The sequence below is a fragment of the Oncorhynchus mykiss genome, chromosome 15 (genome assembly GCF_013265735.2).
Source record: "Oncorhynchus mykiss isolate Arlee chromosome 15, USDA_OmykA_1.1, whole genome shotgun sequence".
NCBI classification, from domain to species: domain Eukaryota; kingdom Metazoa; phylum Chordata; class Actinopteri; order Salmoniformes; family Salmonidae; genus Oncorhynchus; species Oncorhynchus mykiss.
In genome coordinates, this window is record NC_048579.1 from 51151818 (window position 1) to 51167885 (window position 16068).

The 16068-nt window shown below is 44.4% G+C and overlaps 1 protein-coding gene across 1 annotated transcript; it reads right to left on the bottom strand.

The window, feature by feature from the left end:
- Nucleotides 1-248: 248 nt before the first annotated feature.
- LOC110490262 lies at nucleotides 249-13379 on the bottom strand. Its single transcript, XM_021563553.2, has 5 exons — nucleotides 12619-13379; nucleotides 3330-3521; nucleotides 2880-3036; nucleotides 2090-2272; nucleotides 249-1944 (listed from the first exon to the last, which is right to left on the bottom strand). Exons 1-5 carry the CDS (start codon nucleotides 12899-12901, stop codon nucleotides 1680-1682), a joined length of 1080 nt encoding a protein of 359 aa, XP_021419228.2. The 5' UTR covers nucleotides 12902-13379; the 3' UTR covers nucleotides 249-1679.
- Nucleotides 13380-16068: the final 2689 nt, after the last annotated feature.

A 16068-nucleotide genomic window follows, 5' to 3' on the forward strand; every position in this document is an offset into this window, starting at 1 on the left:
TTCATGGAATCAATTCCTCATCAAGCTTTGATGATTTGAATCAGCTGTGCGTAGTGCTAGGGCAAAAAACTAAAGGTGCACACTTTGGGGTCCGCAGGACAGAGTGAAACGCTGGTTCAGAGCATGTCAGTGTTTTCTATGGGACTGATCTGCTGCTGAAGAGTGCAGAAATGACAGTTGATGGATAAGGCACATTGCTATGGAAATAAAGGTCACGTGGAGACACAAAATACTCCCAGACCACTACATTCAACTAAACAAAAATATCTTTAATCAGTTTTTAGGTAGAAACCATTTTTCATACAAACATATTGCGGGAATAGTCAGCGCAAAGTTCTTGCAATTGCTATTGCCAGCCCGTCAGTAAAATCCATAAAGTGCAGGTTAGTTGGTGTGACTGTTCCAAGTCTCCTACCACCGTAGAAAAACACACGACAAAGACTTCAACAACAGGTAAGGAGCTCTCCAAAGTTTCAGTCCAAAGCTTTAGAACAAATAGGGGGAAATAATGGGTGAACTTTGCTGAAAGGCCTTCTCATATCATGAAATGTCCTGAACAGTCATTCTGATTCCCATGTAAAATAGCCTTTTGAGTGACAGAAATATCCCCCATTATGTTATTTTGGGATATAAATGCTAAAAATGTTGGAAAATTACTTTTTATTTCATGGCTAACTACCAGGAAGTGATACACAAAGCAACTCAAACAACATTGAAATTGCATCAATGACATACATATTTGATTTATACATCTCCCGTTTGACATGTTTCTGGTGCTGCGGTTCACAGTAGCACTGACGGATGTGTTGACCTGACAACTGAGAGTTTTGAACGACCTGTCCCCCCTTTAGTTCCACGCTGGCTGAAGACCTAGCTAGCCAGTGACTAGCTAACACCAGTAGAGTAGCTATCTAGCTATATAAACCACGCCCCTCTGCAAACACGCTTTCTCCGATGCTGGTTACAAGGCAGTACTTATTTAAATTAGGTAAGAGAATATCATGTTACCATTGGTGTATTAAAATGAGAGAGTTAGGGTGATGTCACCTGAATCCAAGAATCCAAACTTTATCAATGTAGACGAAACAGTCATTTTTCATACTTTGGCCATCATACTTTTATCCAAATATCATCCAATTTCATGAAAAACATGAATTTGCATATTCATAACCTTTAAGAATAATATATTATACACCCATACATGGTATTGGGGATGATTTCTGTATCCACCTTCCTCAGCTAAGTCCATTTCTTCTTTGGTCGGTGGCGACTTGGGGACCACCACCAAACAACATCTCACAGTCTTCAGTCAGTGACATCAACAAGTGGATACACTAGAAACAGCAGAAAGGGCTTCCTCAGTGAGAGAAGAGGCTGGAAAAGATCCTCTGGTCTCTCTGTCAGTCCATACCATACAGTATATACAGTAACACGTGTCCCATCCAGCCATCCTTGCAGTAGTAGAAGCATCTCGCTGACAGGGGTCTGAGGGCTGTTCTCAAATGGCAAATAACACCTTATTCCTTTTCCTTATTACTTTTGACCAAAACTTGTATAAGGTTAGCTGCATGGGGCTCTGCTCAAACGTAGCGCACTTATTAGGGAATAGTGTGTTATTTGATCCTTCCTCATTGACCCTTGACCTCCATAGAGGGAGAGAGCGAGTGGACAGTGACAGTTCAATGGGGCTGCATTTGCCATGGAACTCGCTGGGGGGTGGAGTTGTGGATAGGATACTGCGGGGTAGGATATGGGGGCATGTGGTGTGGCTGTGAGGGAGCACATCCGGAGTTGGAGGGAATGTTGTGGGGGTAGACAGGGGCAGTTGGGGCAGTTGGGGCAGTGGGGGTGGGGACTCTCTGGAGCACCACGTGGGGGTAGATGATCTGACTCTCCGCCCGGAACAGACCAGGAAGCGGGGCCTTCAGTAGGCTCTCCTGACTCCTAGAGAGAGAGAAGGAGAGAGAGACCTTAGAATGAGTGGAAACAAACCAATATATTTGGTGTCTATAAAAGGTACATACTGTAGCAGGTTTCAATTGATATTTACAACACGTTTAGGTTCATACAGTAGATCTCAGGTTCTCACCGCTGGTATCCACAGTTGTCGAAGCCGGCCATGCCCCCCAGGTAGACAGGGCTTTCTGCAGCCAGCCGGAGGTCCGGCCGCTGTGACAGGTGGAAGATCTTAGGAGGGGGGAACGTGCCCCAGTCCCCCTCCTCTCTCTCCAGCCAGCACTCACTACGCCGAGAAGACCGGGTGTCTCTACGCCTGGAGAGAGGTGGTTATCATCATCTCCATCAATATCACCCTTGTCTCCTCTTTCCGGTAAAGGTTCGGAGCGTGTGTGTGTGTGTGTGTATGTGTGTGTGTGTGTGTGTGTGTGTGTGTGATATTAATGTGTTTTCTAATATACGAAATATGCCACATATTGTTGTTGTGGGGGGAAGTCAGAGGGAGGTGCTCATGGACGCCTACATGGAGCAGACATTTGCTGCCAAGTTGCTGAAATACCAGACCCTCGTGTCACGCCTGAACAGCCTTGGTTATCAGTGCAAACTTATAGTGCTGATATTTGGGAGTCTCGGCCAGGTTGATGGTACGTGCTTTCCGGTTGCAGGCCTGCATCGCACAAAGGCAAAGCGTCCTACGAGGTACTGCTCTGTGTCAGTGGTCATGGGCAGCCTTATTGTTTGGATAAGAAGGTGCTTTCTGTATCCACAAGTGTCGATATATCCATGACCTATGAAATGTTTGAATTCTTCTTGACTGTAATGTGAAATGTGATTTGTGGATTCAAATAAAGCATTTCAAATGTGTGCGTGTGTGTGCTTGCTTGCTTGCGCCTATGAATGAGTGTGGGTGTGTTTGTGTGTACCTGCTCCTGCCGTCCCTCCTGGTGGCCCTGTCCTTCCCAGTGCGTTCCTGCAGGCAGCAGATGATGAAGGAGAGAGACATTGCCAGGATGACGATGCCACTGACCACTGAGGCCAACACGGCCACGCGCAGACCCCGGTCCTCTGGCCTCGATATGGCTGAGGGGATGGCAGGTCAAAGGCAAGTCAATTCAGTCCAGTACTGAGTCTCTGACAAATTACTTTCACCTATCATGTCGCTTCGGATATATTTTTTAAGATCTGTGATCACTGCAGGGGTACATAGGAGCAAGGAGTAGGGAGCTAGGAAAAGAGGGTAAGAGAAATGTGTAGCAGCTAGGAGAAGGGAGCTAGTGAAGGAGTGTATGAGCTAGGTGAAATGGGCACAGAATAGGAGAAGAGGCTGGGAGCTAAAGGGCTAGCGAGGGATTGGACCAACTGTGTTGTCTCACCCTCACAGACTGGCAGGAAGTTACTCCACTGGGGTTTGCCTGCCCAGACGCTGCAGGAGATCTTATCACTGCCCACCAGCTGGTAGCCCTCCCTGCACCAGAAGGCCAGCACTGTACCCACCGACACCCCTGTCCCATGCTCCACATAGAATGACCCGCGCCTCGGGGGAAGCACGGACACACACAACAGACCTGGCGAGAGAGTGAGATAGAGAGTGAATATGAGAATTACAAAAGCAGAACAAGAGGAAGGGTTTAGAATATTTTGATTTTCATTTATTACTGATGTTTATATCTGGCATAAGGTATACACTCTCAAAAGTGTTCAATCTAAAACTTTAAATCAAAAAAAAATGTACACAGTTTAATTTGCTGTTTATAGAAAGAGGGCAGAGAGAGAGAAAGAGATTGAGGAAAATATATGTTTCAAGGAGAGGGGGGTTGAGGTAATTCTCTGTAAATACACAATAGAACTCAGAGAGTTTTCTTTAATGGAAGCTCCTCTAACATCAGATATGTACAGTGCGGTGTCCCTCAGGGCAGTTGCCTTGGGCCATTACTCTTCTCTATTTTTACAAATGATTTGACACTGGTCTTACACGAAGCTAGAATGACTATGTATGCGGATGATTCCACATTCTACATGTCAGCACCCAAAGCCAGTGATCTCACTGAAAATTTAAATAAGGTGTTACAGTCTGTGTCAGAATGGGTAATTAATAATAAACTGGTCTTAAATACATCTAAAACTAAAAATGTTGTATTTGGTTCAATGCATTCTCTAAGACCTAAACCTCAACAAGTTGAGGAAGCTAAACTCCTAGGTATAACTTTGGGTGGTCAATTACAGTATCATGGTCAAATCATATTGACAAAGTTGTTGTGAAGATGGGGAGAGGTATGTCTATTATTAAAAGATGCTCTGCGTTTTTGACACAAATCAACTGTAGTAGTTGTTCAGGCTCTGGTCTTGTCCCATCTTGATTACTGTCCGGTAATATGGTCAAGTGCAGCAAAGAAAGACCTAGCAAAGCTGCAGCTGGCTCAAAACAGAGCAACAAAAAACAACAGCTCATTATGGACTGTGAAATGACACACACACAAACGAACACACACACACACAGGCACACTATCACACTCCAACACAAACAATCTACACACACATTATTCTTTAGTTGTATTGTTTGTATATCAATGTATTTGACACTTGTGAGACTGTTCTTGTATATCAGTAACCAGGTTTCCATCCAGACTTTTTATGTAAGCAAAGTACGTAGGATAAGAAATGTCACGACAGGCCTGATGGAAACAGCAAACTTGTCGGTAAACTTTCCAAATGTCGACAAAAGAAAATACGCTAGACAAGGTGGGATCTTTTTGTGTCGGAACAATTAATTATGCAAGAAATGGCGGTGGAAACGCCTTTATGCACAAATACGGATATAATAACCATCATATCGAAGTAAACCTGGAGTCACGCGATGATATGTTGTGTGGTCCTCCCACTATGACTCGGGGAAGCATGCAGTTTATTAGGCTACAGATGAAATAAGTTATGATGAACTTCACAGGGTGGTGAAAGTGCACGGTGATTAGCATGATGCTCTCTTCCAATACATATTGGGGGTCTTATTCTGGAGACACGATCATAGATGTGTTGGCTGCCGTTTGACAAATACAAATAATCTCGCTCTTCCGTCCATAATAATCTCATCATGTAGCAGGCTATACCTCCACTGTATCTGCAAGCTGTTGGCTTGCCAGTCCCCTTTCCTTTTGTCTATCAAGCTGTCATATCAGCTTAGCCCACTAGGGACTTTTATATCATTGTTAGTAACCAATATCTACTGTTTGTTATGTATTTCTGTGATTATTTAGTCAGTTAGTAAATACAGTGCCTTTCGAAAGTATTCGGCCCCCTTGAACTTTGCGACCTTTTGCCACATTTCAGGCTTCAAACATAAAGATATAAAACTGTAATTTTTTTGTGAAGAATCAACAACAAGTGGGACACAATCATGAAGTGGAACGACATTTATTGGATATTTCAAACTTTTTTAACAAATCAAAAACTGAAAAATTGGGCGTGCAAAATTATTCAGCCCCCTTAAGTTAATACTTTGTAGCGCCACCTTTTGCTGCGAATACAGCTGTAAGTCGCTTGGGGTATGTCTCTATCAGTTTTGCACATCGAGAGACTGAAATTTTTTCCCATTCCTCCTTGCAAAACAGCTCGAGCTCAGTGAGGTTGGATGGAGAGCATTTGTGAACAGCAGTTTTCAGTTCTTTCCACAGATTCTCGATTGGATTCAGGTCTGGACTTTGACTTGGCCATTCTAACACCTGGATATGTTTATTATTGAACCATTCCATTGTAGATTTTGCTTTATGTTTTGGATCATTGTCTTGTTGGAAGACAAATCTCTGTCCCACTCTCAGGTCTTTTGCAGACTCCATCAGGGTTTCTTCCAGAATGGTCCTGTATTTGGCTCCATCCATCTTCCCATCAATTTTAACCATCTTCCCTGTCCCTGCTGAAGAAAAGCAGGCCCAAACCATGATGCTGCCACCACCATGTTTGACAGTGGGGATGGTGTGTTCAGCTGTGTTGCTTTTACGCCAAACATAACGTTTTGCATTGTTGCCAAAAAGTTCAATTTTGGTTTCATCTGACCAGAGCACCTTCTTCCACATGTTTGGTGTGTCTCCCAGGTGGCTTGTGGCAAACTTTAAACGACACTTTTTATGGATATCTTTAAGAAATGGCTTTCTTCTTGCCACTCTTCCATAAAGGCCAGATTTGTGCAATATACGACTGATTGTTGTCCTATGGACAGAGTCTCCCACCTCAGCTGTAGATCTCTGCAGTTCATCCAGAGTGATCATGGGCCTCTTGGCTGCATCTCTGATCAGTCTTCTCCTTGTATGAGCTGAAAGTTTAGAGGGACGGCCAGGTCTTGGTAGATTTGCAGTAGTCTGATACTCCTTCCATTTCAATATTATCGCTTGCACAGTGCTCCTTGGGATGTTTAAAGCTTGGGAAATCTTTTTGTATCCAAATCCGACTTTAAAATTCTTCACAACAGTATCTCGGACCTGCCTGGTGTGTTCCTTGTTCTTCATGATGCTCTCTGCGCTTTTAACGGACCTCTGAGACTATCACAGTGCAGGTGCATTTATACGGAGACTTGATTACACACAGGTGGATTGTATTTATCATCATTAGTCATTTAGGTCAACATTGGATCATTCAGAGATCCTCACTGAACTTCTGGAGAGAGTTTGCTGCACTGAAAGTAAAGGGGCTGAATAATTTTGCACGCCCAATTTTTCAGTTTTTGATTTGTTAAAAAAGTTTGAAATATCCAATAAATGTCGTTCCACTTCATGATTGTGTCCCACTTGTTGTTGATTCTTCACAAAAAAATACAGTTTTATATCTTTATGTTGGAAGCCTGAAATGTGGCAAAAGGTCGCAAAGTTCAAGGGGGCCGAATACTTTCGCAAGGCACTGTAAATCATTAAGCCAATGTGTATATTGCTGATTCATCATTTATGCTAGGGTTCGTGCAGATGACCAAGAATTGATTGACTGCTATTGATATAAAAGATCTTCAGATCTTTAAGAGTGGATTCGGAGGTAGCCGCTCTATATAAACTAATGCTTCCGCGGTGCCTCAGACTCCTAATGAGTTAGTTATTGCCTGATTAATTGAATCAAATAATGAAACGTTAGGTAATCGATTGGAAAATAGCAGGTCATCTCATAACCATACTAGAGACACAACATCATGTTTTATGTTTTTTTTGTGGACCCCAGGAAAAATAGTTGCTGTTTCGACAAAAGCGAATGGGGATCCGAATGAACCAATAAACCAATAAACAATCGATCCAGCAGAGAGCAGTACTGATGCTGAGTTGTAATGTTATTTCTGTGTCGTGAGGTTATTAGTGGTCTAAGACCCTGAAAGCATGCAGGCTGCTGTCTGTTGATTAGACATGACAGATGGGGGGATTTTTTGTTCTGCAGCGGTGCAGAGAGAGAGGGGGGCTAAGAGAGAGAGAGAGAGAGAGAGAGAGAGAGAGAGAGAGAGAGCTAGCTAGCCACGAGGGGATGAAGGATGTTGATACTACTGCACTAGGGCTTTACTCTCTCTCTTCTCCCAAACACACACACACACACACACACACAGACACACACACACACACACACACACACACACACACACACACACACACACACACACACACACACACACACACACACACACACTGGATAAAAGCCAAGACAGGCACACATACAAACATGTGGATAACAATATGACAGACACGCGTGCAGAGGGTGCACGGCAGTTCATTTTCCCTACTGAGTCCAGCATAGGATTGAATCTGCATCACCATGCAGCATCTGCTTTCATATATTCATGCCCTGATACACACAAATACACACACGCACGCACACACACACGCACGCACGCACGCAAGCACGCGCACACACACACACACACACATACACACACACACACACACACGCACATGCATACACACACACACACACACACACACACACACACACGCACATACACACCAGCCAAGCTAAGACCTGAGTCATCATAGAGTTTAATCAGGAATGCAGCCCCTAAGCCATATGCCTCCCCTCCCAACACACACACACACACACTCACACGTGACAGACCAGTATTGAACCCGAGTTGTCTGCACAACTCAAGATTGTGTTAGCCAACTGAGCTAAAGTCTATATTAGTGGACCTACAGATCAATGTGTATTGGGATGTTCCCTGCACAGCTCAGAAAATACCCCTTCCACTCTAATATCTTGTGGAGTGGACTTTGAACTGCCATTAGAGTACTATTTATATTGTTGTGTTCGACTGCTGGGTTTGGCTGCTGGGTGAATGTTGGGTCTGTCTCATTCTGATCAGCTTATCTCCAGTGGGCCGCCATTCACAGGGCTTAGCTGGCATGGCAAAACCGTGGGCTGCCAGCAGCCAACCTGGCAACCTGACTCTCACAACATAACAACCGCCCCTTTCTTCTCTATTCTTGATGTTCCCTATCTCCCTCTCCGCCTCAGGGTCCTGACAGATAGGCGCTCAGAATAGTGCCTGATTAAATAAAGATTAGGGCCACCATTAAAGATTCATCCACACACAAAAACACTCATGTACACACGCACGCACGCGCGCACACACACACACACACACACACACACTCACTCTTCGCTTAGAGCTGCTTCACTACTGACCATACACTCCCTGTGTTGCCCTGCAGCAAGGCAGAGAAGGCTGCTGGACCACCTGGCATATTACACATCCCAGAGGCCACAACAACCTCTGTAATCTAGATATTACCACTTCTCTAACATAGCATCATCCCTCCATCTAAATTAGGGTTGAAATCTTGAGGTAACTTTCCCCAAATTCCCAGGTTTTCCAGAAAGCCCCGTCGGAAGATTCCCTAAACAGAGGGGAATAAGCAGTAAATCCGGAATCCTTCAAACAGGATTTCTGGATTTTGGGGAAAGTTAACGGGATTTCCAGCATAAAAAAATAACTATACTATACTATGGTATAAATACTATAGTATTTATTTTAGTGTTTTTTTGCAGACTGTAGTATACTGTCGTTTTTACTGTAGTGTTTTTGCAGACATTACTGTAGTATTTTTCCATGCTGCTTCGGCAAAAGCGAATGGGGATCCCAATGAACCAATGAACCAATAAACTAGTGAACCAGCAGAGAGCAGTACTGATACTGAGTTGTAATGTTATTTCTGTGTTGTGATGTTTGTTTTTTTGATAATACTGCAGCATGTACTGTAGTATCCTACAGAATACTACAACATAGTAAGTATTGCACATGATCGAGGGATACTACAGTGTAAGTACTGTACTATTCCATAGTAAACTGTCATGTTTTTTCATGTGGGTTAGCAACCCTGAAGCTGAGTAACCCCTATTGACCTAATACATGAAGCGGTAGAGGCTAAACCACCTGATTAGCCTGGTGTTCTACTGTCTTCTGTTTCAGACAGTCAACATTTTGCTAAACAAACTGCCCTCTTATGTTTGTATTCTCTCTTTTGTATTCTCTCCTTTTCTCACCCCCTCTATCTATCCTATTTCTCTCTCTGTCTGTCAGGGATACCTCTCTGTAGTAAACCTTCCAACTCCCACACTGACCGACGTCATAGGCTGACTGTGCTCTCTCTCTCTCTCTCTCTCTCTCTCTCTCTCTCTCGCTCTCTCATCCATCTCATCCCTCTCTCCATCAGAGGGTGAGGTTGCAGCAGTCTATCCCTGCGGTCTCTCTCCGTTACTCTCTGACACGGCCAATGACCGAATCCCCTTAAACACTCCACGTAGCGTGAGAGGGGTGAGGTAGGGATAGAGGAATGACAGGGATGAGTGGAAACAAGGTGCTGCCCTCCCTCACTGTAGAACTCTCTATTTCTCTGAATCCTCGCTGAGTTCTAGATGAGCGTCCTGGATATGTGTTTCACACTGGTTCTCAATCCTGGTCCTGGGGACCCAAAGGCGTGCACATTTTTGTTTTTTTTGCATTACTAGCACTAGAAAGCTGATTCAAATGATCAACTCATCAAAAGGCTTTGATGATTTGAATCAGGTGTGTAGTGCTAGGGCAAAAAAACAACCCTTTGGGTCCCATGGGCCAGGATTGAGAGTGAATGGTGTGTCTCATTCTCACTCTCTCTCTGTTTTTAAGAACGAATGGCTGATGAGAAGAGAGTTGGTGTTCCCTCTAACCTTTCCCTCTAATAATAACCGACGATAACTTTATCTCGAGAACTATGTTTGTCTTCTCGCTCCCTTCCTCACTCCACCTATCCCCTCTCTCTCTCTCTGTTAAGGGCTGGACCTGTGCCTTGTGAGGCTGGACCTATTGGTTAAACATAGCTCGGGTCTTCTGACCATGCGGTGACTGGTAATAAGAGGACTGGTTGTGTGCCAGCAGAGGCTGCTAGACTGACTGACAGCAGCTAGACCTCCCCAATTAGAATGTCTGCATTGTTTCAGCTGTGGAACATGGATCTGAGAGTCAGTTCCATTAACTCTCGGTCCATTATCCCTCTGAGCTGAATTACACTCTAATGTACAGTATTTTTGAAACAAGATCGTTTCGAGAGCTGTAATTTGTATTTTCAAAATACTTTTCTATAAGAAACATTTAAGTGGTTTACAATTTTGTAGCCCCTTTTCACCCTATCAGTGGTGGGGAAAGTACACAATTGTCATAAAAAGTAAAGATACCTTCATAGAAATTGACTCAGGTAAAAGTGAAACGTGAAAGTGTTCTCTTGATAAGTGAGTGACCATTTTCCTGTCCTGCTAAGCATTAAAAAAATGTAACAAGTACTTTTGGGTGTCAGGGAAAATGTATGGAGTAAAAAGTACATTCTTTTTTTTAGGAATGTAGTGAAGTGAAAGTAAAAGTAATCAAAAATATAAATAGTAAAGTACAGATACCCCCAAAATCTACTTAAGTAGTACTTTAAAGTATTTGTACTTAAGTACTTTACACCACTGCACCCTGCATTGGTATCAGAAGTCTGATGGCACTATGGTGTGATAAGAGTGTCTGCAAAATAAACTAAATATAAATGTCATGTAAAAAATGAATAATTGCATAGCATGCTGAGTATTATTCTAATGAGCTCCGTCCCAAAACAAGGCCAATACTGCTTTGCAGTTCATTTTGGTATGTTCATATACTGTACATTTACATTTTGGTCATTTAGCAGATATGACTTACAGTCAGTGTATTCAACTAAGGAAGATAAACAAGAACATATCACAGTCATAGCAAGTCAAACGTTTCTGTAACTATTACTGAGAATGTTCCTGCTGTTCGGCCTGGCATTTTTGTATTTTATAATAAAATACTTTACAAAATACAAGTATTTTGTAGTTTATTTTGATACATTGATCTTTATGGTATTTCGTAATTGTATTTTGTTATTTTTGCCCATTCCTGTGCCACAACTGCACTATACACACTCTCCCCTGCTAGCAAAACAACTAATGGAATGGAAAAGGGAGATAAAGTAGGGAGATAAAACTACAAATCCATCACTACCATTGACCCCCTAATGGCTATACAAATATGCTATTTACAGAGTGTACTGGTAGGGACCAGGGCAGTCTAGTCACAGGGGAGCTGCTCACGATTCTGCCCAGAAAGAGAATTCTGAGGCATAGAGAAGAGAGGGCTGATGGGAAGTGTGCTGTTGACCAGCGTTATCTAATATTAAATATGTATTCCCACGGGGAGAGTGAAAGAGAGAGAGAGAGAGAGAGAGAGAGAGAGAAAGCTGCTGTTATGAAACCAACTGTGTGTTTTTTAAACCTTTAAGGAGATTTACATCGTTGTGGTTAGTGTGTGTCCATTTCTGTCTGTGTGTATGCACGTGTTTATGCCATGCACGTGTGGGTGGTGGGACTGTGTATTAGTGTGTGAGCACTAGTGTGTGTGTGTGTGTGTGTGTGTGTGTGTGTGTGAGAGAGAGAGAGAGAGAGAGAGAGAGAGAGAGAGAGAGAGAGAGAGGGAGAGACAGAGAGAGACATAGAGAGAGAAAGAGAGCGAGAGAGAGAGAAAGGGAGATAGAGAGAGAGAGAGAGAGAGAGAGAGAGAGAGAGAGAGAGAGAGAGAGAGAGAGAGAGAGAGAGAGAGGGAGAGACAGAGAGAGACATAGAGAGAGAAAGAGAGCGAGAGAGAGAGAAAGGCAGATAGAGAGAGAGAGAGAGAGAGAGAGAGAGAGAGAGAGAGAGAGAGAGAGAGAGAGAGAGAGAGAGAGAGAGAGAGAGAGAGGGGGCATGGGATGCCCCACTAACTGCTAACTTATGCACACAGCAGCACCATAGTGGCATCTTGCTGATTTCTCTTTAGGCAGTGCAACTGAACAGTGGACATAACGAGACATCACAACCACAGCACCTGAAGCCACGAACCCCCCCAGGCTCTGATTAGGAAGTTCTGAGTCGGAACTGCTTCACTTTGGATTCTAATAACATTTAGACAAGTCAATAACACCTGCACACTACTTAAGCTCTCATATGACGGCTGATACTGCCATTCTGTGTACAGATAGGGAAACCGTGAGACATGAACCTGCGGACAAACAAGCAACAACATAGGCCCACTTGCACCTGCAAGCATAAAGTAGTACACACCAGAAACACAACACAAGTTTGTCTGTAGTATTAGTTTGTAGCAGTATTAGACATCAGTCCAGGAGAACTCGGACTCACCTGTGTGGTTGATGGTAGCTGCCTGTGACTCTAACTCTGTTGGGGACTCAGTCTGTAGCTTAGGCTGTGTCTGTGGTTCTGTCTGTGTCTGTGCCACAGTCTGTGCCTTTGTCTGAAGCTCTGGCTGTGTCCATACTCCAGTCTGTGTCTCTGTAGCAATGGGAGGATCAGAGGTGGTCTCTTGGAGGAGGGGGCTGACCGACGAGCATGCAGCCAGGGTCAGTGCACACGCCAGGGGCCACATTGGGGCCCACCCACCCGGGGGCCTACCTCCTCTAGACATGGGGACAGGCAGGAGAGGAAGATACCAAGACGTCCTCAGTAGCAGTAGATGTCCTTTCTCCGTCACTCTCTCATGGCCAGATGACACTCACAGCTGGTCCCTTACCGCCCCGCCACTCAAGGTGCCCCAGCAAAAGCTGCAGAAACACAGTTGTTCTTCAAATCACTTCCTCTCACAGTGTCCTGTCCTCTTCCCAGTCCTAGTCTCGTCTCTTCACTCCCTGAGTGGAGACAAAGAGGTCTGTGTGTGGCCCATGTCGCTGGTGCGCTGTGGATCGTAGCCACTCTGTAATCTGCCTGTCCCTGCAATCTCTGCACAATGCCTTTTTCTCTCTACTCTCTCTCTCTTTACTCCCTGCCTCTGTCCCTTCTCTCTCTCTCTGCCTTCCTCTCTGCTTTCCTTCTCTCTCTGCTCCCTGTGATCCCCTGTTCTGACGGCAGCTCTTACGTAACCCGCTGTAGAGCGGTAATTCATGCACTCTTAAATCCTGATATTCCTGGTCGCTGCTCCCCCTCCCTCTCTCTCTCTTTCCCCCTATCCTCCCACCCTCCCTCTTCCCCCCTATCCTCCCACCCTCCCTCTCTTCATCCCAGGGCTGAGTGTGTGAGAGTGAGAGAGAGAGAGAGAGAGAGAGAGAGAGAGAGAGAGAGAGAGAGAGAGAGAGAGAGAGAGAGGGAGAGAGAGAGAGAGAGAGAGAAAGAGAGATGTTGAAAACCATGTTTCACAGGTAAGTGGATCTGTGCGGGAAAAAAATAACAGTTTGCATTATTGAGAAAACTGCATAAGCAGCCAACAGCATCGGCCAGCATCACCTCTGGGACAAAGCATAGCACAGGAGCGCAGCAGTATGCTCAGTACATCGATAATGACATAAAAATTATACTGCGCTGTTTGAAGTAAGATCACACTGTAAAGATGCAAAGCCACAATTCCCATCTCGGGACGGCAGGGTAGCCTAGTGGTTAGAGGCAGGTAGCCTAGTGGCTAGAGTGTTGGACTAGTAACCGAAAGGTTGCAAGTTAAAATCCCCGAGCTGACAAGGTACAAATCTGTCGTTCTGCCCCTGAACAGGCAGTTAACCCACTGTTCTTAGGCCGTCATTAAAAATAAGAATTTGTTCTTAACTGACTTGCCTAGTTAAATAAAGTTTCAATAAAAATCTCTAACGGAAACTAGAAGCTGTGAATGGCTCGTTTCTCCTGCAGTACTCTCTGATCACTAACGGGCTGGACTGGCACAAAAAGTATATTTTAGATCACAGCCTCTATTATTCAACAGTCATCAGCATGGCTTCCTGTCTTGTCCAGGCTGCAATCTCTGACCTGATTCACCTGGCACTTTAACAACCACAGTGAAAAACATTCACAAATATCACCGGTCAAGTGTGTATGTTAAATTCAATGGTGTTGTTGGGCTCAGTGAAACGATCATGTCTTTAGATAAACGTGCAGGGGTCTTGTCGGGGTCACAGATCGTGACTTTAAAAAAAGGTGCAGGGGTCTTGTTGGGGTCACTGATCGTGACTTTAAAAAAAGGTGCAGGGGTCTTGTTGGGGTCACTGATTGTGACTTTAAAAAAAGGTGCAGGGGTCTTGTTGGGGTCACTGATCGTGACTTTAAAAAAAGGTGCAGGGGTCTTGTTGGGGTCACTGATCGTGACTTTAAGTAAAGGTGCAGGGGTCTTGTCGGGGTCACAGATCATGACTTTAAATAAAGGTGCAGGGGTCTTGTTGGGGTCACTGAACCTATCATGACTAGATAAACATAGACTGAAGCCATCTGAAATGGCCGACAAACTCCTAGCTCGAATCGTAATGTTCTGCTTCACGTAGGATTCAAATGAAGTTGACAACATAACACAACAACAAAAACAACAACAACAAACACGAAGCAGCGTCTTCGTCACAATCCCCAGATGAATCGTCTTCATGGAGACAGAGATGATAAGATACACGGTTCAGTAACACAACAACACAGAGGCAACGCATCGTTCTTCACAGCCCCTCTGTGTCTCTGGTGGATATGTGTCACACTTCAGTGCAGGGGTACAGAGTGCATAAGAGCACAGATGAGTACAGAACTGAGGAGCACAGCAGCACGCAGCTAAAGCCACTAACAGGATGTGCTCTGCAGGAGATAACTGAGGAGCAGGTCACTCAGGGCAGATGAGCTTTGCACCTACAGGTCAAGGGCAATCACAGCCACACCGTAAATGCATTGTGAACGGCGGGAGAGAGATACACAGAGAGAGATAGAGAGAGTGATGCACACGTAGACTGTTCATATACTACCACCACATCACATTTGACCAGATCTTATCAACATGGTCGGCTGTTACAGTCGTTTCTCTGAGAGCGATAATAACCGTAGAGATGTTTTACTGCTGTACAGTTACAGTAACCTAACTAAGCTAGCAGGGCCATGTGAAAGGCTGTAAAGGTCTGTAACAGGGAGGCAGCAGGCAGCAGCTTTAGAGAGGGGGATTTAAGGCCTCCTGGGGCTGAAAGGCTACAGTAGATACAACAGTGGATCTGATTCTCAGGCTCATGCCTGCTGTGCTGTGGTTCTGCCAACCTTGGCCCTGTCCCATCCCCTCATGTGAACTTGTGGGTGTAGCAAGCGCTCCAGCAGGTATATTTCACTAGTCACCCCCAAAGTCTACTCCTCTTTAGCCACCTTTCCTTCCAGTTCTCTGCTGCCAATGACTGGAACGAATTGCAAAAATCACTGACGCTGGAGTCTTATATCTCCCTCACTAACTTTAAGCATCAGCTGTCAGAGCAGTTTACCGATCATCGCACCTATACACAGCCCATCTATAAATAGCCCACCCAACTACCTCATCCCCATATTGTTTTTTTTTTTTTGCTCCTTTGCACCCCATTATCTCTACAAATACATTCATCTTCTGCACATCTATCACTCCAGTGTTTAATTGCTAAATTGTAATTATTTTGCCACTATGGCCTATTTATCGCCATACCTCCCTAATCATACTACATTTGCACAGACTGTACATAGATTTTTCTATTGTGTTATTGACTGTACTTTTGTTTATTCCATGTGTAACTCTGTGTTGTTTGTGTCACACTGCTTTGCTTTATCTTGGTCAGGTCGCAGTTGTAAAAGAGAACTTGTTCTCAACTGGCCTACATGGTTAAATAAAGG

Coding starts and splice junctions, on each gene's coding strand:
- LOC110490262 (XM_021563553.2), bottom strand. CDS start 12,901: ATGTCTAGAGGAGGTAGGCCCCCGGGTGGGTGGGCCCCAATGTGGCCC. Junction 3,522..12,618: donor AGCTACCATCAACCACACAG/GTGAGTCCGAGT, acceptor CTCTCTCGCCAG/GTCTGTTGTGTGTGTCCGTG. Junction 2,273..2,879: donor AGGAGGGACGGCAGGAGCAG/GTACACACAAAC, acceptor ACCTCTCTCCAG/GCGTAGAGACACCCGGTCTT.